Source organism: Pleurodeles waltl, chromosome 2_1, assembly GCF_031143425.1.
Source record: "Pleurodeles waltl isolate 20211129_DDA chromosome 2_1, aPleWal1.hap1.20221129, whole genome shotgun sequence".
In the NCBI taxonomy this organism is placed as follows: domain Eukaryota; kingdom Metazoa; phylum Chordata; class Amphibia; order Caudata; family Salamandridae; genus Pleurodeles; species Pleurodeles waltl.
The window spans coordinates 905,233,795-905,260,072 of record NC_090438.1 but is presented as its reverse complement, the minus strand read 5'-3'; the positions used below and the strand labels follow the sequence as shown (position 1 = coordinate 905,260,072).

General features: G+C 47.7%; 1 protein-coding gene across 3 annotated transcripts in view; it reads right to left on the bottom strand.

Moving 5' to 3' along the window:
• The window catches only part of ZNF236 (zinc finger protein 236), a 1,086,161-nt gene that overhangs the window by 509,766 nt on the left and 550,117 nt on the right, over window positions 1–26,278 (bottom strand). For all 3 annotated transcript variants that reach the window (XM_069218833.1, XM_069218835.1, XM_069218834.1), the window contains one exon: window positions 22,987–23,138. In XM_069218833.1, the coding sequence (XP_069074934.1) occupies window positions 22,987–23,138 (152 nt within the window). The remainder of the gene's footprint in view (window positions 1–22,986; window positions 23,139–26,278) is intronic.

The following is a 26,278-nucleotide window of genomic DNA, read 5'->3' as shown; positions in this document are numbered from 1 at the left end:
AGCTAGATGCTCTAACAGTTTCCTTGGAAATGCATAATTAAAGGGTGACTAACGTAAAGACTAAAATTGAGATAATGGCAGCATTGGGTGTGAAATCCCTAAATATTTTTTTTTAGGAGGGGTCCAAACACGAAATTCTAAAGACGTATAATTATCTAGAGAAGCTTATATCTAGTAATCTTTCTTGGTCGAAACAAGTCAAGAGGCGAATTTCTAAAGTCACTGCAATAGGGTTTGGTCTTAAGAAGTAGGGGGAAGGAAATGGGGGGCATAGACATTTCTTCCCTGGTACAGGTGTAAGTTTCAAAAAGTACATCAGTACTGTTAAATTTAGCAAAATCCGGTTGCTGCATAAAAAGCTATGACAGCACTGGGTCTAAACTTTGGAAATATTACTTAGGTCTGGGGCAGTCATCCTTAATTGAAATTATTTGTTTAGGGCTGTGTAGGAAAATGGCTCCTTGTTGCAGTTGCCCCTCACTTTTTGCCTGATATTGATGCTGACTTGACTAAGAAGTGTGCTGGGACCCTGCTAACCAGGCCCCAGCACCAATGTTCTTTCACTAAAAATGTACCATTGTTTCCACAATTGGCACACCACTGGCACACAGATAAGTCCCTTATAAAAGATACCAGTGGTATCAAGGGCCCTGTGACAAGGGAAGGTCCCTAAGGGCTACAGCATGTGTTGTGCCACCCTAAGGCACCCCTCACCTAGCACATGTACACTGCCATTGCAGATTGTGTGTGTTGGTGGGGAGAAAAAGGCCAAGTCAACATGGCATCCCCCTCAGGATGCCATGCACACAAAATACTGCCTGTGGCGTAGGTAAGTCACCCCTCTAGCAGGCCTTAAAGCCCTAAGGCAGGATGCACTATACCACAGGCAAGGGCACAGCTGCATGAGCAATATGCCCCTACAGTGTCTAAGTCTATTCTTGGACATTGTAAGTACAGTGTGGTCATATTAAGTATATGGTCTGGGAGTCTGTCAAAATGAACTCCATAGTTCTATAATGGCTGCACTGAACACTTGGAAGTTTGGTATCAAACTTCCCAGAATAATAAACCCACACTGATGCCCGTGCTGGATTTATTACAAAACGCACACAGAAGGCATCTTAGAGATGCCCCCTTTATTTTACCCCAATCCTTCAGTGCAGGACTGACTGGTCTATGCCAGCTTGCCACTGAGACGAGTTTCTAACCTGCTGAGGTGAGAGCCTTTGTGCTCTTTAGGGCCAGAAACAAAGCCTGCACTTGGTGGATGTGCTTCACACCCCCCGCAGGAACTGTAACACCTAGCAGTGAGCCTCAAAGGCTCAGGCTTCGTGTTACAATGCCCCAGGGCACTCCAGCTAGTGGAGATGCGCAACCCCCCTCCCCCCCGAACTCCCAGACATAGCCCCCACGTTTGGCGGAAAGTCCAGAGGACATCATGAGAAAAACAAGGAGGGGACACCCACTAGCCAGGAGGACAGCCCCTAAGGTGTCCTGAGCTGAGATGACCCCTGCCTTAGGCAATCCTCAATCTTGCATTGGAGGATTCCCCCCAATAGGATTAGGGATGTGCCCTCCTCCCCACAGGGAGGAGGCACAAAGAGGGTGTAGCCACCCTCAAGGAAGTAGCCATCGGCTACTGTCCCCCAGACCTAAACACACCCTTAAATTGAGTATTTAGGAGTGACCCTGAACCCAGGAAACCAGATTCCTGCAACCTACCACAAGAAGGACTGCTGACCTGAAAGCCCCGCAGAGACAACGGAGACGAAAACTGACTTGGCCCCAGCCCTACCGGCCTATCTCCAGATTCAAAGAACCTGCACAGCAACGCATCCAGCAGGACCAGCGACCTCTGAGGACGAGGACTGCCCTGCACCTAAAGGACCAAGAAACTCCTGTGGACAGCGGCTCTGTACAAGAAACAAAGAAACAACCATCTTTAAAGGGAATCCAGCCTCACTCCGGAAGCGCGAGTCCCCAACACTCTGCACCTGATGCCCCCGGCTCGTATCCAGAAGAATCAACACTGCAGAGAGGACCCCCAGGCGTCTCCCATGATGTGGACATCCTGAGACGAACTACCTGCACCCCCACAGCGACACCTGCAGAGAGAATCCAAAGGATCCCCCAGACCGCGTCTGCCCGGTAACAAAGGAACCCGATGCCTGGAAGAAACACTGCTCCCGCAACCCCCAGGCCCGAGAGAAACCAACTACTGATGCAGGGGTGACCAGCCGGCGCCCCTCATCCTTGCCCAGGTGGTGGCTGGCCCGAGAAGCCCCTGAGCCCTGCCTGCATCGCCAGAGTGACCCCTGAGTCTCTCTATTGATTTCTATCTGAATCCAGACACCTACTTCATACACTGCACCTGGCCGCCCCTGTGCCGCTGTGGGTGTATTTCGTGTGCCTGTTTGTGACCCCCCCCTCAGTGCTCTACAAAAAAACCCTGGTCTGCTCCCCGAGGATGCAGGTACTTACCTTCTAGCAGACTGGAACCGGAGCACCCCTATTCTCCTTAGCCACCTATGCTATTTGGGTCCTACTTTGACCTCTGCACCTGACCGGCCCTGTGTTGCTGGGTGTTTGGGGTTAACTTGAACACCCAAGAGTGGGCTGCTTATGCCCTGGAGACTGAACATGTAAGTGCTTTACTTACCTGAAAAACTAACCAATACTTATCTCCCCCAGGAACTGTTGATTTGTGCAGTGTCCACTGGGTAAAATAGCTATTTCCCATTTTTGCCAAAACTGTTTACATTACTGTTTAAATTCAAAGTTCCATATTTACCTATGCCAAGTACCTTATATTTGATGTACTTACCTATATTCAGAACCTTGTGGTTCTAAAATAAATTAAGAAAATAATATTTTTCTATATAAAAACCTATTGGCCTGGAATTAAGTCTTTGAGTGTGTGTTCTCATTTATTGCCTGTGTGTGTACAACCAATACTTAACACTACCCTCTGATAAGCCTACTGCTCGACCACACTACCACAAAATAGAGCATTAGTATTATCTAATTTTGCCACTATCAACCTTCAAGGGGAACCCTTGGACTCTGTGCACACTAGCGCTCACTTTGAGATAGTATATACAGAGCCGGCATTAACAAGTATTAATTACAGAGTTTTTGTTCATATTCAGTGATATGCCTACAGGCTCTTTTTTTTTTTTAGTTATGATGACATTATTGAAAAGCCTATATGAGGTGCATTTTTACATGATTCTGTAAAGATTTTTTCCTTGACAAAACTATTTTGGTATTCTACTTGATCTTTCAGAAGATAAAATATTTGCATATAATTCGATTAAACTCTTCTAGAAATTGAAAAAAAAATTGAAAAAAGCTTCCAAAGTGATTTAGCGCACTGTGAATTATTACAAATGTACTATTCATATGTTACTCATTCGACGATGCACTTTTATTTAGAGAAGACTCAATATCTCAGGTCAGATTGCCTATGTGAAGTTCAAATTCGGTCTGCTTCAATTGTTAATCGTTGCGCAAAAATCAGAGGGGTTCAAGGGCCATTTAGTTGTCACTTTTATAACACCACAATACAAGATCTAGTTCATGCGCTGTTCTTTGGCCCAGGTTTAGAAGTTGCTAAATTTAAATATGTTGTTCAAATATGGAAAAAATAATCCTGTGAAACATATGATGAAGCATTATGTTTTATGTTGAATCTGTAAATATTTGCTATCGCTCAAGGTTTTTTTTTTTAACTTAAAACCTTAAGTAGGTTGTTTGTAATATTTTTAAGAATGTTTTAGGCAAGCACATTGCTCTATTGTGAACAGGCTTTACATTGTGTTTGAGAAGATTTGGGTATTCCTTTTTGTGAATTCTTAGCTTATTGTATATGTCATTGGAGGAATTAGAGGAGAACTGGGAAGACACTTCTTTTAATTAGTAATAGTTTGATTAGGGCTGAGAAGAGGGCTTTACACGTTTTCACTTCATAAGTTTTTATATGGCACTTGTTTTATTTGTTTTTATTGTGGTGAATCTTGCTAAGGACAGTAGTGTCTCTGTGGGGCTACTTCTATGTGTATTAAATAAATAGATAAAATGTGACAGACGTGCACCCTGGAAGTCCCTGTGTGTGGTCGTCATCTTCAGATTCTTATCTCTCCTAGGCTATCTTGGTAGTTTGAAGCTTCCTCCTTCTTGTAATGGTATTCACTTGCCCTTTTGCTCCCCACATTCCAGGGGAGGCAATTGGGTCACATGTGAAACCAGAAAACTCCAAGCTGCAAACACACCTCCTAATGGTATGTTATCATTTCGCTTTGTAGCATGAATCATTTTCTGAATTCACATATTGTGCATTGATTATGTAACTGTATTTGCCTCCATGGGATGGAGAAGTTGGAATGTGCTTGAGTTCGCAAACAGGCGTTGTAGTACTCTCTGTCCCACTTGTGCCTCCTTGTTTATCAGGATGTCCACATGGTAGTGTTTTGTTAAGGTGTGTGGATTACCATGTTGCAAAAATGCAGATGTTTCTCATGGGAAAGTTTCCAAGGAATGCCAGGGATGAACCTTTCTTTCTTGTTGAGTGCACCCTGGGCCTTGTAGACAGAGGTTTCCCTGCACTTGTGGAGCAGGTTTGGATTGTCTATCCTGTAAGCTATAATGTCAACTATAAAACTGTGCAATGGTCCTCTTTGTTACTGGTATGCCTTAATTTGTCCTATCAAAAGAGAAGACTTGATTCCCATTTCTTGTCGTAATTATCTTCTTCTGGTAGTACCCAAGTACTCTCCCCATGTCCAGGATGTGTAGCGCGCACTTTTGGGCTGTGTTTTTGGTTCTTGGAAAAAAGCTCGGAGCTGGATGTTCTGGCTGACGTGGAATTGTGATACTGACCTTGGTAGGGAGTGAGGGTTTGTTCTTAGAACAAACTTGTCCTTGTGGATCTGAAGGTATGGTTACAGGGTGATAAGTGCTTGTAGCTCACTATCAAGGCAGTTTTGAGGGCTAGAGACTTCTTTTCTGCCTTGTGCATAGGTTCAAACAGTTCTTCTATCAGCTGTGTGATTACTATGTTCAAGTTTCACATTAGTGTTGCTGCCGAATCTTGGTGGTGCCACCTTCTTCGACCCTTCCAGGAATCTTTTTACCACTGGTAGTGTGAAGAAGCTGTTCCTCAATGTACCTCAGGTCTATACAACTATGGCAGCCAAGTGGTCCTCAATGATGCATAGGTCAGGCTGTTGTCCAATAGGTGTGTGGGGCATGTTAAATACTGTGTTGTGCTCTGTCCTGGTTTCTAGCCTCTCATGGGCCTTACACCAAAAGATGTATCTGATCCACTCTGATGTGTAGCACATTTAGTGTACATAAAGGGAAACTGTGGCAACAGCCAAGAAGAGGAACAAGGCATCCACATTAACTGGGCCACTGCCAGAAAGAGAGAAAAATAATGCATCTGGTGGGGAGGAAAATGAACATGGAAGCGGCTAGGCAATGGAAATTCTCAGTTCTAATGCATTACTTAACCCATATTGCCACCAGTAGAGGGAGGAAATGGAGGGTCTCATGCAACACCTTCCAGAGGAATTTAAAAACAGCCAAGGCAGAGATCCAGGAAGGCAAGATTATTGCCAACTCCTACCTCAAATCAGCACTGGACACAACATACAATTTCCCTTAATGTATTGAGAGTCTTGTGTGAAGTGTTTGTACTTTTTTCCTGCTCAAGGGGTTATGGCTCTTGCTGTGGCTGGCTCTTGGAACACATACTTTAGTCTAGGATGGTAGGGAACATGGTCAGAAATACGTCTGCCCTCTGAGATGGCATGAGTGTTTCAAGGAGGACACATGAGTCCTCCCTCTCATCCTCGAACAGGATTCCATATGTGTCTGCTGTCCTCCTGATCAGTCCATTGTACATGGACAGAACATCTGGCAGTGGAGGCTTCGAGGGGAAGTAGATGACAACTCTTTGGAGTGGATTTGGAGTAGACATCCTGCCACATGTCATAAAGCTGCCCCTGGAGTTTGAGTAGGGCAGAGTCCTATTCATCAAATAATTCTGGCTTCTCCTCATGTGGATCCAGCACTGAGGATGTCTCGATGTCCAGTCTGTCGTCTCCCGTCATTATCTGTTCTGATTTGAGAGGGAAGCAGAACCCCTTTAAAGAATCAAACTCCTACTTCCTTTGTAGGAGACTCGCTATTTCAACTTCAATATGCTGTGCATTCCGTTAGAACCCAATGGATTATTTGATCTTGATAGCCGAATAAGCCTTCCTTTTCGAGGTGGGCACTTCTTTGGACTTCAGCTACCTGTCCTTCACCTCGTCTCTTGTGCTTCCTGGCATCAGGCGTAGGGTAGACGTTTTGTCCCCATGAGTGTGTCTAAGCACCTCTTTAAATTTGTGCCGAACTTCAGTCGTTGAGTGCTTCGACATCGATGTAGAGGTATCCTTTGAGGAGTCTGCACCCTTTGCTCCTTGGTTACCTTTTACTACTTATTTTTCTTGGCATCTCTCGCCGCTCTCCAAGCAGCCTATATCCTTTCAATGTCAAGGACATTCTCCTTGGGTTCGGACTCTCCACCTCTTCCTCACTGGAAAGGCCTAGATCTTTCAGGGACTCCTGTGTCCATTAAGCGTTGGTGTGGTGTGCCAGACGCTGTTTGAGTCTTACCTTCAGTCACCTCAGGACTTTCTGAGCAGGCTTTGCAGTCCTCGGTGCTGTGGTCCTTTGGGAGCCACAAGCTGCACGTAATGTAGGTCTGTCTGCGAGAACTTGTGATGACAGAGTAGAATTTCTCAGTGTTCTCCATACCTCTGTAGGATCTGGCCCCATGGTGTTCATCAGCAGGGTCCCAGTTGGGGTTGAGAAGGCAGTCCTTCTCTGTCTTCTGAGCGTTTTGTGTCTCCAGGTGGGAACAAACGTTGGTGTTTTTCAATGCTCTGAAGATACTCCTCAGAGCACCTCATTTGTACTTCCAGACACAACGCCGTCCTGTACTTGTGATGTAATCTATAATGTCAACTATAAAACTAGTGAAAATCATTGTATAAAAATTTTAAAAAAGTACCTGTGAAAGGCCAGCATCCACAGGTAAAAATATGCACCTTGAATGCCCAGAGAGATTACCCTGTCTTGACTCAAACACAAAAAGGATTTACTTGAGGGTCACCTTGTTGATTTCTGCATCTTCAACATCTTTTTCTGAAACCAAGAATAAGACAGACCTCTATGTTTCCTGACCTTCAAGATGGATGTAGTGGCATTTCTAAACAAAGTTACCAGAGACCCTTCAGAGTGGTTTGGATCAATGGAGGAAGAGATGCAGACAGCCTCTGCACCCACAGGGCGAGGTAACTGCTGAGAATTTCACTGTGGTTGCTGGCATGGACAATTCAACTTAATTTTCATTCTAAAACCTTCTGTATTAGTGATGACACAGACTTGCTTTAGCGGGCACCCAAAGTGTGAGTTTGGCAGAATGCTTAAATCTATTCAGAGAGTTATCTGGCTCACGGCTAAATCAGATGGGCATTGGAAGGTATGGTACCAAGTCTGAATGAAAAGGTTTATATTGCGGTGAGGAAGCAGACAACTGAACCAGTTGCCAGCAGTGGCGGCAGCACGCACAACCGGTGGCTAAATGCATTAATGGCCAAACACACTGGCATCAAGACAATAACAAATACTAGTCACTGCTTCTGGAGTAACAGAAACAGCTCCCAAGATTCACCCAAAGTGTTCTTGGGAAATGGGACTGAAAAAAGATACCATGGTCTCCTGAAAGAACATGAGATTTGCTCCTCTGAAACTACTTTGGGGGGAACTCAACTGGTCCATCTTATAATCTTGCAGGATCAACAAGTTCAGAAGAGGAATACAAATGCTTCTCCTTGATACTTGTTTTATGCATTCTACTGCTCTATTCATTCAGAGAGGAAAGTTTCAACTTTTGATGTGCCATTTATGATGAAGTCACCCAGGAAAGTGGGTCTCAATAGGGAAATTCTATTTTGATTTGGAGTGTAATTTAGAAGCCCCATGGGGCCATCCATACTTTTGAAATGAGTGAGGGTAAAAAGGACCAGAGCATTAATGTTGGTGCCCCAAATCCACAAATAACACCACTGTAAGTTTCTCACAGACAATTGCCTTTGACAGAGTTAGCAGACCTTGAAACAAAATAACTTCAGAAGAACTGCCTAGAAAAAAAAAATCTTCAACTCTGGCGACAAAAAATAAAAATAACCAAAAAAACATTGAGCAAGCTAGGGATCCCAGAATCTGCGAAAAGCAAAATAAAAGGAATAACACTAGCAGTGGCGGTTGACACAGTTATGGGCTTGTTTTGGTAGGATTTTTTTTTTCTTTTTTTTTAAAGGATCCTACAGTGATGGTAAACGTTTCTCAAATCTGGATCTAGTTTGAAAACGTCAATATGATGAGGAGTCAGCAGAACGCAGTATTCATGAGAAATAGCTTCCTTGGTGGCTGGGTTTAATAGAAATGAAGAACAAGTCACTTACCTTCGGTAACACATTATCTGGTAGAGACTATCAAGCTGCAGATTTCTTACCTTTGAATTCCATGGCGTCAGCTTTGAATCCGTAAGTTTTTGCTGATCAATGCCCTGTGCGCGCCGTCGGGTGTAGTAATTCAGATCGGTGTGGGTCATTCAGCTCTGCGTTGCTTCATCAGCTTTGTTGGAGCCGTCTGTGACATCACGGTTGCCTATAATGGCACCACCCCGGCTTGCGCATGTCAGTTCTTTTATCCACAAAACATCCATGCCAGAAGCGCAGAGTGATGGATAGAACCAACATTTTGTCTGTGCAAAACTAGGGCCATGAAAGGGATAAACCATAACACTACTAGACATATCCGCAGAGAAGGGGGGCAAGGGTGGTGTAAGGAATCTGCAGCTAGATAGAGGCTCTACCAGATAATGCATAACCGAAGGTAAGTAGCTTATTCATTTGATAGAGAATTCTAGCAGCAGATTCCTTACCTTTGAATAGATACCCAAGCCATAACTTCCTGGCAGTGGGCAGTGGGCTGCGGATACCGCCACTACATTAAAAAGTCCTGTGTACCTGAGCAGTGAGATACGGTGGCTTTGATGACAGAGCTTGCATCTCACTCATCCTCCTGGCCGATGTTATTGCCACTAAGAAGGCTGTCTTGATGGTGTGCAGCCGGAGGGGACAGTTGTGCAAAGACTCGAAGGGAACACACATGAGAAATCTGAAGACCAGATTTAAGTCCCATTGGGGCATGTAGGAAGTTGGCTCTGTATATACTATTTCAAAGTAAGAAATAGTGTGCACAACAGAGTCCAAGGGTTCCCCTTAGAGGTACGATAGTGGCAAAATTAGATAATACTAATGCTCTATTTTGTGGTAGTGTGGTCGAGCAGTAGGCTTATCAGAGGGTAGTGTTAAGCATTTGTTGTACACACACAGGCAATAAATGAGGAACACACACTCAAAGACTTACTCCAGGCCAATAGGTTTTTATATAGAAAAATAATTTTCTTAGTTTATTTTAAGAACCACAGGTTGAAGATTTGAAGTAAACACATAAAATGCAAGGTACTTCACACAGGTAAGTTAGGAACTTTGAATAAAAGCAATATCATATACAGTCTTTGTTAAAATGGCAATAAGCTATTTTAAAGGTGGACACTGTGCAAAAATTAACGGTTCCTGGGGGAGGTAAGTAATGGTTAGTTTCTCAGGTAAGTAAAACACTTACAAGTCTCAGTTCCTGGGCATAGCAGCCCACCGTTGGGGGTTCAAAGCAACCCCAAAGTTACCACACCAGCAGCTCAGGGCCAGAGTTTTGTAGAGCCTTGAGGCGGGCGGGGGGACAAGAAGGCACACAAAACACACCCACAGCGGCAAAGCAGGTGTCGGTTTTTAGATAAGATTCAATGGAGGGACCCGGGGGTCACTCTAGCAGTGCAGGCAGGCACGGGGGGCTTCTTGGAACAGCCACCACCTGGGCTAGGCAGAGGGTCACCTGGAGGTCACTCCTGCACTGAGGTTCGGTTCCTTCAGGTCCTGGGGCTGCGGGTGCAGTGCTGGTTCTAGGCGTCGGATCCCTTGTTAAAGCCAGTCGCGGTCAGGGACTCTCTGGATTCTCTCTGCAGGCGTCGCTGTGGTGGGTCAGGGGGGGTGATCTCTGGCTACTCACGGGGTTGCAGTCGCCGGGGAGTCCTCCCTGTGGTGTTTGTTCTCTGGATATCGAGCCGGGGGCGTCGGGTGCAGAGTGGGAAGTCTCACGCTGAAGTTCTTTAAAGTTGCAAGAAAGTTGCAAAGCTGTTGTTGAAATTGAGCAGAGCCGCTGCTCACAGGAGTTTCTTGGTCCTTTGATCCAGGGCAGTCCTCTGAGGCATCAGAGGTCGCTAGTCCCTGTCGGATGCGTCGCTGATTGCAGGTTTTCGAGTCAGGAGACACGCCGGTAGGGCTGGGGCCAAAGCAGTTGTCATCTTCCGTCTTCTCTGCAGGGCATGTAGGTCAGCAGTCCTCCTTGTTTCTTCAGGTTGGAGGAATCTGATTTCCTGGGTTCTGAGGTGCCCCTAAATACTAGATTTAGGGGTGTGTTTAGGTCTGGGAGGGCAGTAGCCAATAGCTACTGTCCTGGAGGGTAGCTAAACCCTCTTTGTGCCTCCTCCCTGTGGCGAGGGGGCACATCTCTAGTCCTATTGGGGGAATCCTCCAAAACTAAGATGGAGGATTTCTAAAGGCAGGGGTCACTTCAGCTCAGGACACCTTCGGGCTGTCCTGACTGGTGGGTGACTCCTCCTTGGTTTTTTCATTATCTCCTCCAGCCTTGCCGCCAAAAGTGGGGGCATTGGCCGGAGGGGCGGGCATCTCCACTAGCTGGGATGCCCTGGGGCGCTGTAACAAAAGGGGAGAGCCTTTGAGGCTCACCGCCAGGTGTTACAGTTCCTGCGGGGGGGGTATGAAGCACCTCCACCCAGTACAGGCTTTGTTCCTGGCCACAGAGTGACAAAGGTACCCTCCCCATGTGGCCAGCAACTTGTCTGGTTTGTGGCAGGCTGGCAGGAACTGGTCAGCCTACACTAGAAGTCGGACTGGTATTCAGGGGGCATCTCTAAGATGTCCTCTGGGTGCACGTTGCAATAAATTGCACAGTGGCATTAGTGTGCATTTATTGTGCTGAGAAGTTTAATAGCAAACTTCCCAGATTTCAGTGTAGCCATTATGGAACTGTGGAGTTCGTGTTTGACAAACTCCCAGACCATATACTCTTATGGCTACCCTTCACTTACAATGTCCAAGGTTTTGCTTAGACACTGTAGGGGCATAGTGCTAATGCACATATGCCCTCACCTGTGGTATAGTGCACCCTGCCTTAGGGCTGTAAGGCCTGCTAGAGGGGCGACTTACCTATGCCACAGGCAGTGTGAGGTTGGCATGGCACTCTGAGGGGAGTGCCATGTCAACCTAAGTCTTTTTCTCCACACCAGCACACACAAGCTGTGAGTCAGTGTGTCTGTGCTGAGTGAGGGGTCCCCATGGTGGCATAAGACATGCTGCAGCCCTTAGAGACCTTCCCTGGCATCAGGGCCCTTGATACCAGGGGTACCAGTTTCAAGGGACTTATCTGAGTGCCATGGCTGTGCCAACTGTGGAGAGAAAGGTACAGTTTAGGGAAAGAACACTGGTGCTGGGGCCTGGTTAGCAGGGTCCCAGCACACTTTTAATCAAAACTTAGCATCAGCAAAAGGCAAAAAAGTTGCCAAGGAGGCATTTCCTTACAGGGCATAACAAAGGGCATAGGGGAAAAATATGTACAAGCCTAAGAGGAATCTATGTACAATGGGGGATTTATATAGAGAAGGCTGATCACGCAGCCGAAGAAATGCCGATAAGGCAGATAGATAGCCCTTGAGAGTCCCCAAGGCAGAACCCTGCTGGGCAAGGGAAAGTATGAAGAGAAGGATATCAGAAAGAGGATCAATAAACCTTTCTGTCCAATAATATACAAAGCGTTTCCAACAGCAGGCGTATACCGTTTTAGTGGAGGGACGCCTGGCTGCCAAAATAATTTTACAGACTTCAAGAGGAAAGTCAAAAGCCATCAACTGCCGCTGCTCAATCTCCATGCATGAAGGCGCAGAGTCGACAGGTTCGGGTGGAGAACCCTCCCCTGCTGCTATGACAGAGAAGATCCTCCCGAAAGGGCAGCCTGATCGGAGGACTGATGCTCATTTTGAGAAGCTCAGGATACAAGACTCTCTGTGCCCAATACGGAGCCACTAGGATGACTTTGGCCCGGTGTTTCCTGATCTTCTTGAGAACTCTGGGCAGGAGTAGTATGGGCAGAAAAGCATACAGGAGGCCTGAACTCCACTTGCGTCAAAAAGCGTCACCGAGCGATTGCCACCTTGGAAACTCCAATGCGCAATACTGCTGACATTGCGCGTTCTCTGGGAGGTGAGCAGATCAAACGAAGGCTCTCCCAACTGCTGAAAGAGTCATTGTGCCACCTCCGAGTGGAGATACCATTTGTGATCCGCTAGGCACCGACGGCTAAGTTCGTCCACTCTGGCATTCAGAGAACCTGCCAGGTATTGAATCACCATGGTTATGCCCTGCTGTTCCAGCCATGTCCGGAGTCTGTTCACAGAATGTCCACGACCCCACACCGCCCTGCTTGTTGCAGTACCACATTGCGGTGGTGTTGTCCGTGAACACCTGCACTATCTTTCCTTTCACAACGAGAAGAAATGCTTTCAGTGCCAGTCGGATCGCCCAGAGCTCCAGCAAGTTGGTATGGAGTCGGGATTCCACCAGAGACCTCTGATCTCCGCCTCTCCCCGATGGCCGCCCCATCCCAGAAGTGATGCATCTGTCACTACTGTGCGATCTGGCTGGAGAAGGGAGAGCAGTATGCCTCTGATCCAATCACAGTTCACTAACCATCACTGCAGGCCTTTTGCAGTTCCCTCTGAGATCTGAACTGTGTCGGTAAGATTTCCCTGAAGCTGTGCCCACTGGAACTTCAGCTCCCACTGCAGTACCCTCATATGCAATCTAGCGTGTTTGCCTAACAGGACGCAGGAAACCATGAGTCCCAACAGCCTCAGAGTCTGTCTCACCGAAATCCAGGATAGAGGCCTAAACGTCAGTATCATAACCTGAATATCCTGGATATGCTGCTTGGGAGGATAACCCAAAACTGCACTGTGTCCAGAAAAGCCCTGATTAAAGAAAGCTTCAGAGAGGGAGTCAGGAGTTACTTTGGCAGATTTATAGTGAACCCCAGTGAATTCAGGAGGTCCGCCATAGTCTGAAGGTGGGTGACGAGAGCCTGGGGCGTAGGAGCCTTCAACAGCCAGTCGACGAGGTAGGGGGAAGACAGAAATCCCTAACCTGCGCAGATGAGCTGCTACCACTGTCATCAACTTGATGAACACCCAAGGGGCACTGGTGAGACCGAAGGCGAGCAGAATAAACTGAAAGTGCTCGTAACCCACCTTGAACTGCAAGTAACGGCTTTGGGCGATCAGGATGGGGATGTGAAAATACATATCCTGCAATTCCAACGCTACCATCCAGTCTCCTTGGTCTAGGGCAGACAAGACCTGAGCCAGAGTGAGAATCTTGAATTTCTCCTTTTGAGGAAAAGATTGACGTCCCTTAAATCAAAGACAGGGCGAAGACCCTTGTTCTTTTTTGGAATCAGAAAGTAGTGGGAACAACAACCACTGCCTACTTCTGACATTGGGACCCTTTCTATGGCTCCTTTGGCCAAGAGAGCCGTGACTTCCTCGCGGAGGAAGATTAAATGATCGTCCATCAGCCGTTCTTTCAATGGAGGAATAGAGGGAGGGAAAGAATGGAAAGTGAGGGAATAGCCCTTCTGTATGATCTGCAAGACCCATTTGTCCAATGTTATGGACCACCAGTGAGGGAGATAAAACTGAATTCTCTCTCCAACTGGACGAATATGGTCTTGCAGAACCATACTAGGAGGGCTTGTGCATTACAGAAGAGGGGGGTGGGTGGTGGCCGACCTCTGGATAGACCCTCTGGGTCTGAAGGTACCACAACCTTGTCCTCGCACTGGATGCTGTGAAGATGGAGGACAGTCGCTGACTTGCGAGTGGCATGGTACCCCGCCCCTTCCAAAGCCTCGAAAGGGGCAAAAGGCAGACTGCTGGCGCGTGCGCGCCGAGAGGCCCAAGGATCTGGTCGTAGCTCAACAGTCCTTGAACCGCTCAAAAGCAGAGTATGCCTTTTCTCCAAAAAGGCGTCAGTCATCGAAGGGCATGTCTATCATGTTGGCCTGGACATCCCCCGAAAAGCCAGTTGTACGAAGCCAGGCGTAGCAAGGAAGGGCCACTGACAATGAAATCGCCCTGCCCAGCTAGTCGGTCATGTCCAAATCACACCGAATTGTAAACTTGGCTGCATCTCTCCCATCCTTGACAGCCTGAGTGAGGGCGTCCCATACGCCCTCCGGGACCTGGAGCAGCACCTGTGCCACTGTATCCCATAAGGTACGGAAAAACGGCCCAATAGGCATGAGGTGTTTTGCACACCTCAATGCCAGCCTGGAGGAAGAAAACAGCTTCTTCCCAAGTTGGTCCAGCTTCTTGGATTCCATATCAGGGGGAGCGGAAGGGAAGGCACCATGGAAGTGAAGGCTTGGACCACCAAGCTCTCCGGGGTGGGGTGTTGGGTGAGGAAACTAGGATCCTTAGGAGCTGTTCAATGGCAGCGACCAATTGTCCTATTTACAGGAGCCACTGTGGTGGGTTTGGACCACGTCCCTAGCAGGACATCAGTAAGGGCCTCACTGAAGGGTAACATTGGATCCTATGTACCAACTCCAGGTTGAAGCACCTCTTCAGGACGTTAGTCCTGGCCGGCACCGTAGGCAACTCTAGGTCCAAGACCTCAGCTGCTCTATGCACCACCATGGCATACGGCACTCCCTCCTCCGTAGCCAGAGAAGGAGGTGAGAGCATACTATCATCTGGAGAAGTATACAGTCCACTGGCTTCCCCTAGATCCTCATACCAGTCCTGTTACTCTAATACATACTCTAAAGAGTCCTCAGACCTCTCCCAATCCTTACCTGTGCCTGGCTGTTGAAAGTAAGCCTCTTGCACTGATCTGGGCTGTGTCTGCGCCATCGAAGTCAGAATCAGCATCGTACGTCATTGTTCCGGCTCTGGATCATCTGGAAGTAGGATAGGGCTCCGCAGAACTGTGCTCGGAACGTTAACATTCCTGTGATGCGGGGGCGGGGCCGAGGCGTCAAGATGGCAGACGCACTTCTGTAGTGCTCCGGACCCCACCATCATCCGCCTCTAACTGACGCACCATCCAGCCCCATCAGATGACCCTTTTGGCCCTGTGGCCTTTTTGAAACACTGTTGCCGCTCCCCCTGTGGGGTCGAGGGGCTTTGCGGGCCGATTTTTGCGAGCCGCGGGACCCAGGACGGAGGGACCCAAAATGGCAGAGGACTGCTGAGGCCGTGTTCCTGGGCCTTCTGGGGAGGAGACGAGCGGCGGTGACTGCTCGCCGCGGATCGGCGACAGGCCTGTAGTTGGGGCCAGGAGCCCGCATCATCTGGGGCGACCCCCGTGGCTTGGGGGCGCTAGACCCTTCCCCACCCCCCTCTACAGCTGGATCGGAGGTGAGCCGGTGCTCCTCGGGGGACTTCTCCCCCGCCTGGATGGGCGCTGTGGACGCGCCACCTGATACGCCCTGGGACCCGGTCGGGCGTGCAGCCCCTCCGGGGGTAGCCCTAGCAACCTGGAGGAACGCCGTGGAGACCGGAGCCCTCCTTCGTCCCCCCCCCTCTCTCCTGTGGGACGTGACATCTAGGGGGGAACCCGTCGAGAGACAAACTGTGAGTCTCGGGCCGGACGGCCAGCAATAATTAAGGCCAAAGCCGCTGAGGACGCCGGCCCACGCTTGCCCCTACCTGCCGCCCGGATCTGTGCTGAGGCCAGAGAATGTCATCCAGAGACCATTGAACCAAAATCTTTCTTCTCTCCCCCTTCCCGCTTTTGAGGAATGACATCGGTGGGAAAGGCCCGTTGAGGGGCGAACAGAGGATCCCCCGCTAGCCCGACCGACGGTATACGAGGCCGGAACATCGGGAGGCAGTGACACATAAACTGGGCCCAGAGAGGAAGATCGGGGCCTGGCCTAGTGGCTGCTGAAGGGGGACAGCTGAGACCGCCTCCTCCACCTTCTCTTCGGCACGCCCGAGAACCTGGGTCCGACATCCCGGGAACGCTTGGGGCCAGGGACAACGGGTCGGCAAAAGTCAGAGCCCCCTTAGAGAGACAGCCTTAGAACCTGCTAAATTTCAGAGGAACCCCACAAAAAACCCCCGCGCACCCAGATATTGAAACCTCAAACCGGGGCCACACCGGACTCAACATGGGCAAAGACAGACCAGCGCGACAAACGACGGCCCAGACCCGCATGGACCAGTTCACCACAGGTGCCGCCGGGCCTCGGTCGGAGGACCGGAACCCGGGTGGAGGCAACGAACATCAGGTGGCATCCGGGGACTTAGCAACAATACTCCAGGCAATCCAGGCTTCCCAGGCAGCTGTCAAATCTAAAATTGGGGAAGTTAGAGTGGACGTGGCCCTGGTCAGACAAGACCTCCGCAATGCCACAGCTCGTATCACAGAGGCCGAATCTAGGATCTCCACGGTAGAGGACGATGTGGCCACCCTCAAGGCCCAGGTCTCCACGCTGACAGCTCGTACCTCAGAGTTGCATAGGAGAGCCGAAGACGCTGAGAACAGGTCAAGACGAAACAACCTTCGCCTGGTGGGCCTTCCTGAGAACACAGCAGAAACATCTCTTGTCCAATATCTAGAGGACTGGCTCCACTCCTGGATCCCCGCCGACCGTCTCACACCATGGTTCGCTGTTGAACGAGCCCACAGGGCCCTACAAGTTAAACCCCCGCAGGGTGCCTCACCCAGGTCAGTTATTCTACGCCTCTTTAACTTCAAAGACAGGGACGTGATTCTACAAGAGGCACGTACCAAAGGAGACCTCACCTGCAACGGTGCTAAGGTCCTTCTGTTCCCGGACTATACGCGAGAAGTTCAACAACAACGCCGCTCACTCACGGAGGTGAAACAAAAATTGAAGCCATGGATATCCAATATCGACTCCTGTTCCCAGCGCGACTCCGTGGGGTATATCACAACCAAACCCAATTCTTTGACCGTCCGACTGCTGCCTGGACTTGGCTGACAGAGGAGATCCCCCTGGGCCTCTCCGGGGGAGGCGTGCGCCCCTCCCGGGATCCGGGGCCGGGCCGGCCCGGGGGAAGGCGGCTGGACCGACGTTGCCGCACAAGATCTCGGCAACGTGGGGCACCGATGGGGTCCCCTGCAAAATCACCGCCCGGATCCCACCGGGCAGAACAGCGAGATCTACGTACTGACCACAGCCCTGGGGGCGCCGGAAATAGCCCCGTTTCTGTGGGCGAGAGGCGGACCGGGCCTGGGCCCCTGGAGGACTCAGATTTGTCGCACAGCCCGGTGCTGTGAAGCCGCTAGTGCTGAGAGACACTTGGAGAGGAGTCTTTAACGGACTAGCGGGCACAGAAATCAAGACAATCTTATTATTAGTAGTATCACATTTTTAGAATCAATCCGAAAGTGGAGGGGTCCACCATCACTACAGTTACCGCTACCTCATCAGTTTAGAGTACACCTCACCAGTTCTAGACGGGAGGTGGTTATATGGGCGACAGATGCTTCTGGGGGAAGTATGGGGTGGGGAGGGAGTTGGGGGGCCAGGGAGTTCAGGCCGAGTTGTACAGGCCACCGGTGCCGCGTTTAGGTCACCAACACGTTTAATTTTTAGGTCTAGCAGACAGAGAAAAAACCATAAGGACTCAACTGACCATGGGAAAACACACACTCCACAAAGCCAGAGACTAGGCGAGGGCTCTCCCATATTTCGGGGTCCACTGGAGATAGGCCCAAGCGAATATAATGAACACCTTTTAAATACACATCCCCCATGAGCCAAACACATGTTATCTCATGGAACGTCAACGGGCTCCTAGATAAAATAAAACGCACCGCCGTACTCACGTACGTACATAGACACAGGCCAGATGTGCTTCTGTTACAAGAAACTCATCTTCAGGGAGACAAATGTCCCTTCCTGGCTCGTAGGGGTTTTGACAGAATTTATCACCCCGGGATCACCCGTGGCTCTAGGGGAGTGGCTATTCTTCTTCATAGATCCTTCCCCATGACAAATATTCAAACACGAAGAGATCAACATGGGCGATTCATAGCTATTACAGGGAAAATTGAAGGGAATACGATCAATATGGTCAGCACCTATGTCCCCCCCACTTTGGTTCGGAAAACTTTAGATGATCTCTCCCAACTGCTTCTAAATCTACCACAAGGGCTCACAATGATAGGAGGGGACTTAAACTCCACCCCAGACCCAACAATGGATGTGACAGGCCCAATCTCCACGCATAGACACACAATGGCAACAGGGCTCAGGGGGTGGCTCTCGGCGACGGGGCTCTGTGATGCCTGGCGAATATGGCACCCAAGACGGCGTCAGTTTACCCACACGTCAGCCGCTCACGGTTCACAATCCAGGATAGACCTGGTCCTTCTTCCGGGCACTGACTGCGCAGCTCTCTCCCACATTGAACTACTGCCGAGGGAAATCTCTGACCATGCTCCACTCCGATTCAGTATAGGTCACACTCAATCCCAGATTCGTCCAATGTGGCGACTAAATGCATGGTACCTCCAAGACCAAGGTTATGTGGAACAGTTGCGTGAGGAGATAAAAGAATATTTTGAGCTGAACGAAGGGTCGGTGTCATCCACAGGTACTTTGTGGGCGGCGGGTAAGGCGGTGCTAAGAGGAAGGGCCAAACACCTGATACGGATCCAAGAACGTACTCAAACCCAACACATTGAAAAGTTGTAGCTAAGAGTCGTGGACCTGGAAAGTAAGAATGATGTAAGCCCGACAGATAAAATGACAAGACAAATAAGCTTGCTCCGAGAGGAAATAAGAGACCAATCCCTAGAATCGGCTAAATACATATGGAGAGCTAGTACTGCAAAAATCTACGGCTGTGGAGACAAGACCGGTAAAATGCTACATTGGCTGGTATCTCACCACCAAGCCTCCAGGATAGTCCCCGAAATTCGGGATGGCGAGGGAAACACTGTTGTTCAACACACAGAAATTGCAAATGCCTTTGCCACATATTACCAAACTCTTTATCAAGCGTCGGGATGGGTCAATATAAATGTAGCCAGACAGTTACTAGACGAAACTCCCCTCCCGCGGTTGTCAGAGACAGAAGCAAAGGCCTTAGACGAACCTGTCGACACAGAAGAAATCCAGATGGCCATTTCGGCCCTGGGCGCGGGGAAAACACCGGGACCCGACGGACTCCCCGCAGAATACTACAAGGTCTTTAGAGTGGAGTTAATACCACACCTGTTGAACCTCTTCACGGAGGTGGACAACAGTGGTGTCTTCCCCAGAGAACTAGATACAGCTACCATTGTGGTGCTACCTAAGACTCAACCCCCCTCACTACTCTGTGCCGACTACAGGCCAATTTCACTAATCAATACAGAGATAAAAAAAATTGCAACCATCCTTGCCACCCGTCTTTAAAAAATCCTTCCTCTACTTATAAACCCAGATCAATGCGGCTTTATGGCCACTCGCAGCACTCTGCATTGCATCCGCCGGTTGCACATAGCATTAGCTGAACGTGGCCGTTTGACCCGAGACCTTGCCCTTTTACTCATTGACTTTGAAAATGCCTTCGATTCTGTTGATTGGGGTTTTCTCCGGTTGGTACTCCGACGCGCGGGCCTGGGCCCTACATTCTGCCGATTGGTTCAGGCACTATACACCAACCCCACTGCCCGGGTGCAGGTTAACGGTTCTCTGTCGTCAACATTAGAGATTCACAGGGGCACACGACAGGGTTGTCCTCTATCCCCCCTTTTATTCACCTTAGCCATTGAGCCTCTGGCGCAGATGGTGAGATCCGACCCAATATATAGCGGCTGGAGATGGAAGCACTCCCAGGAAGACAGAATAGCGCTCTATGCAGACGATATCTTGCTATACATGGAGGAACCTAGTGTAACAGGCCCGAGATGCCTCAGACTACTGGAACGCTATGAAGCGGCTTCAGGTCTGAAAATGAACCCTGCTAAATCCATACTAATTCCGTTGGCACACTCACGAGATTGTTTTGACTGGCAGAAACATATACCATTGCGTCGACTATGCTTTAAATATCTGGGCATCTGGGTATCACTGCTGCCAGAACTGACCTGGGCAAAAAATTTTACCCCCTTACTGTCACGCATAAAAACGGATCTCCAGAAATGGCAAACTCTACCACTAAACATAATGGGCCGAGTAGCTTTATACAAGATGATGATTTTGCTGAGGCTCCTCTACACCTTTCAAAACTTCCCCCTACCCATGCCCCGCTCATGATTCAAGGCCCTTGAAAGAGCTACAGGGTTGTTCTTCTGGAGGGGTACCAGACACCACATAGGGGCCCACCACTGCCGAAGAGGGATTTACGATGGAGGCCTGGGTGCCTCAGACCCCTACCTTTACTACTTAGCCTCCCAATTAACAGTGATACACGACTGGTTTAATGGGGGATGGGGAGACCCAGCCTACCGAGTAGAATTGGAGACCCTAGGGTTTCCCCGCCTTCTAGACATCATGTACGGGAATCCCCTGCCCCAAGAGATGGGAGAAGTTACCAAAGTGATTTTCCAGACATGGCGGGCTGCCCTGAGATACACCCACTGGAACACCACTGTTACACACCAAACACCACTATGGAGAGGGAAATGGTTAAGCGCAACTGCAGCACTAGAGGGATTCCGGGAATGGGATCTGGTGGGCATCTCCCTGGTTGGTGACGTGTGGGCAGGGGACTCCATGAAATCTTTTCAAGACTTAAGGAAGGATTTTCAACTAGCCCCAACACAATTCTTCCGATATCTCCAACTCAGGCATGCTTTAAAAACCCACATACCGACGGCAAGTTCTCTACCAGAATCTAACCCGCTAGAAGCCAAACTACTCATGGGAAACCTGGGAGGGAAAGGGGTTTCCCAAATCTATAAAATGTTAGTTAACAATGCCCCTGGAGACGTGAACCTCATTAGACCCAGATGGGAAGCATGGGTGGGAGCCCTAGAAGATACAGAATGGAGGGAAGCACTGATGGCACCCAGGTCCTTAGTAGTGTCGGCCAAGCTCCGCACAGTGCAATTCTATTACCTGCACAGTGCGTACTTATCTCCTGCTAGGCTATACCACGCAGGTCTACGACCCTCGCCCCAATGCCCAAGATGCTTGCTTGAACCTGCAGATTTTTTCCACATGGTCTGGTCATGTCAAGTGATTCAGTCCTATTGGGAATCAGTGTTTCGAGTGCTGGAGAAAGTCTTAAATGGTGAAATACAAAGAACTGCCAAATTAGTCCTGCTGGGCGTAATGGAGGGCATGAGAGGAACACGGGCTCACCGAGCACTGGTAGCCACAGCCCTGTTGATAGCTAAAAGGGACATAGCAGCAACCTGGATCTCCCCCGAGGGCCCAAAACTCCATAAATGGAAGAAAGGGGTAGACTGGTGTGCGACCCAAGAAAAGGTGGTCTATGATTCTAGAGGGTGTCCCCGGAAATTTGAAAAGATATATGGGAGATGGGTAGACTTGCTACTATAATAGAAGATGGGAACCTGGCCAAGACGGCAGTACTGGAAACAAGGCAATGGACAAATCCCACAGTTCTAAACTTTGACTTCCCGTATGGTATCTATCTGTTTGATAATCACTAATGTCCTTAACCTCGTATACAATGTTATATGGAACTGTAATTGCGCTCTGCCTGACCTATCACTGTTTTTGTTCATTGTTGCTGGTTTATTATTATTTATTATTTTTCTCAAAACAATAAAACTTGTTTATCAAAAAAAAAAAAACATTCCTGTGATGCCTCCTCCGCAGACGGGCATGGCGAAGTCGGAGTCCGCTTGGACTTTTCTTCTTCTTGTGCCTCTTCCCCGAGTGCCCTGAGGACCTCGAGTACGAAAGAGAGGACTTGGGGCTCCTGGAGTGGTGCCGCGACCTCCTCCTAGAGCAGGACCACGGCCTCCTAGGAATTGTGCCTACCGAAGTCGACTGTCGGGCTGCCATGAGCTTAAGAGACTGGTCTCTCAAAGCTTTCAAGGCTATGGCCTGGTGGTCAGAGCATGACTTTGAGCCATGGTCTCTGTCGAGGCACCAGAGACATACCTGGTGGGGGTCCGTCACCGACATGGTTCGATAGCATGTGCCACACGGCTTAAACCCTGTCTACCTCAATGACATTCTTGCACAGACACAAAAAATCTTCAACAAAATAGTAGAAAAAAGGCAGAGGGTAGCTCGATCCAGGACCTGTGCTTAACCGGCGCGGAAAGAAAAGATCTAACGTACGTGCGCCGGGGTGGTGCCTTTATGGTTGACCGTGATGTCACAGACAGCTCCAACGACGCTGATGAAGCCACGTGGAGCCGAACGACGCATGCGGATCCGAACGACGCCACCCAACGGCGCGCACAGAGTATTTATTGCTCAGCAAAAAAATTGGGTATTCTAAGCTGATGTCAGGGAATTCAAAGGTAAAGAATCTGCAGCTAGAATTCTCTATCAGATTGGGGTTTCAATAAAAGGAAAACGCATAAATAACATCAAATGATATACCAAAATATTTTTTTCTGATTGTTAGTAACATCAATAATGGCAACTGAATTAGCCATAGACAAAGCTTGCAAGAGATGATTCTGAAGATGTTGGACTAGGGAAAAGATCATTCTTAGGAAATATAGATGTAAATGTAAAAAATGTTCAAATCCAGATAAGAACAAGGAAACAAGATGTAATTACCTGTGTGTGTTTTTTCATGTGATTTTAGAACCCCTGCTGAAACAAATCCACGGCCACACAGTGTGCACTTGTACGGCTTCTCGCCTGTATGTGATCGTACATGCTGCTTTAAATGGCTAGACCTTTTAAATCTTTTATGACAAAATTCACATCTGAATAAAAAGGCAAACAAATAAATGTTAATGTAAATACCTATTCTATAAATGCATATAAGCACTGTTCCTATGAAATATGCTAATTTCAAGCCTACAAAAAACATCAATTTGTACTGAACAAAGAGCACCGCTTTACATTTTAAACAGCAAATATGGGTCAACCCTTCCTTTCATAAAAACCTTTATTCTAAGTATTTGTTTTACCATGTGCACAAGGCTAGAATTAAATATTAGCTACAAAGTAATTTAAGTCCTTCTTTCCAACACATTCTTGTGCTAAACCTGATCGGAAAGAGACAGCTGGTGGAAGAGCATCCACCCAAAACCATCTTGATTTCAGATCGCAACAGGTGTTGCAAAATAAAGTTCCAATTCATGTTTGGATTGTTGAGCATTATTTTTTTATTTAACCTCCGTAACACAATGTTGCTTCCATATTTTATTCAGAATATTGAATGCTTAGTGACTTCCATATAGAGGCACAAAGTAGAAAAACATCTTGAGAAGCAGATTTGACTTTCACGGGAAGACAATATTCTAAACTATACTAGAAATTATATATATGGAAAATGTCACTTACCCGGTGTACATCTGTTCGTGGCATGTAGTGCTGCAGATTCACATGCTAGGCATATCCCTTTTGACATCTCGTGTTGGGCTCGGGGTATTACAAGTTGTTTTTCTTCTAAGAAGTATTTTCGGAGTCACAGGATCGAGTGACTCCTCCTCTCTGTTACAGTGCGCATGGGCATGGACTCCATAGTTAGATTGTTTTACCCCAAAGGGTGAAGGAAGGAGTGATAGATTATAAGAATATAAAGAGATATCCATGCAAATGTAAATGTATATACATATGTACAAATATTGAACTTGAACGACTACAGGCTTCCAGGGAGGAGGGAGGGTGCATGTGAATCTGCAGCACTACACGCCACGAACAGATGTACACTGGGTAAGTGACATTTTCCGTTCGATGGGATGTGTAGCTGCAGATACACATGCTATGCATAGACTACAAAGCAGTTAGTCCTCCCAGAAAATAGCGGTGGCTAGCCTGTAGGAGTTGAAGTTGTTTGAAATAGTGTTCTTAATACAGCCTGGCCTACAATAGCCTGTTGCTGAGAGAAAACATCAACACAATAGTGTTTTGTAAAAGTTTGAAGAGTTGACCATGTGGCAGCTTTACAGATACAAGCCACTGGTATGTTCTCTAAAAATGCCATTGATGCACCTTTCTTTCTTGTGAAATGTGCTCTAGGAGTGATTAAAAGTTTTCTCTTTGCTAAGATGTAGCATGTTTGGATTTATATCTAACAATGCATCTTGCTAAGCCTTGTTCAGATATAGGATTACCTTTATGTGGATGTTGAAAGGCAACAAAAAGTTGTTTTGTCTTTCTAAAATCTTTAGTTCTGTCAATGTAGTACATAAGAGCTCTTTTGAGATCTAAGGTATGAAGAGCTGTTTCTGCCACAGAGTCTGGCTGTGGAAAGAAGACTAGCAATTCCACTGTTTGAGTGATGTGAAAAGGAGATACTGCTTTTGGTAGAAATTTTGGATTTGTCCTAAGTACAACTTTATGTTTGTATACTTGGAAGAAAGATCCTTCAAGAGTGAACGCTTGTATTTCACTAACCCTTCATAAGGAAGTAATAGCTACAAGGAAGGCAACTTTCCATGTTAAAAATTGAATTGACAAGAGTGCATGAGTTCAAAAGGTGGGCCCATAAGTCTGGTAAGTACAATATTTAAATTCCAGGAAGGAACAGGTGGTGTTCTGGGTTGAATAATGCATTTTAATCCTTCCATGAAGGCTTTAATAACAGGAACTCTGAGCAGAGAAGTGTGTTGAATAGTTTGGAAATAAGCAGATATTGCAGTAAGGTGGATTTTGATGGACGAGAAAGCTGAATTTGATTTCTGCAAATGAAGTAGATAGCATAGCATATCTTGTATAGATGCTGTAAGTGGTTTAGTGTTTTTAGATTGACAGTAATAGACAAATCTTTTTCACTTGTTTGCGTAACATTCTCTAGTAGTAGGTTTACGTGCTTGTTTAATTACTTCCATACATTCTGATGGAAGCTTTAGGTAAACAAACTCTAAAACTTCAGGAGCCAAATCGCCAGATTGAGGGCATTGAGGTTTGGGTGCCTCATTTGACCATTGTTCTTTGTTAACAAGTCTGGTCTGTTTGGGAATTTGGAATGAGGTACTACAGACAGATCTAAGAGTGTTGTGTACTAATGTTGACGTGCCCTCGTTGGGGCTAGGAGTATCATGGTGAGTGATGTTTCACATAGTTTGCTTACCAGGAAGGGAAGTAGTGGGAGAGGGGGAAACACGTAAGCAAATATCCCTGACCAATTGATCCCTAGAGCATTGCCCTTGGATAGGGGATGTGGGTGTCTGGATGCGAAGTTTTGGCATTTCGCGTTTTCGCTTGTTGCGAACAGGTCTATTTCTGGTGTCCCCCACTTTTGAAAGTACTTTTGAAGTACTTGGGAGTGAATCTCACATTCGTGAGTTAGTTGGTGATTCCTGCTTAGGAGATCTGCCAGCTGATTGTCTATCCCTAGAATATATTGTGCTAGCAGATGAATGTGATTGTGAATTGCCCATTTCCATGTTGTTTGGGCTGGTAGTGACAGTTGGGATGAATGTGTCCCGCCCTGTTTGTTGAGGTACTACATGGTTGTCATGTTGTCTGTTTTTATTAGCACAGTCTTCTGTTTGAGAATAGGTTGAAACGCTTTTAGGGCAAGAAATACAGCTAATAATTCTAGGTGGTTTATGTGAAACTGTTTTTCTTTGGCATCCCATTCTCCTTGAATGGTATGATTGTTGAGATGAGCTCCCCAACCTATCATGGATGCGTCTTTTGTGATTATGGTCCGAGGCCCAGGGTCTTGTAATGACCGCCCCTTCATTAGATTGATGAGATTCCACCATTGAAGGGACAAATGTGTTTGCTGGTCCACCAACCCTGGATCTTGAAGTTGACCGTGTTCCTAAGACCATTGTTGTGAGAATCACTGTTGTAAGGGCCTCATGTTTAGTGTTGCATGTGGAACTATAGCTACGCAAGATGCCATCGTCCCTAGAATTTTCATGATGAATCTTACAGTATATTGTTG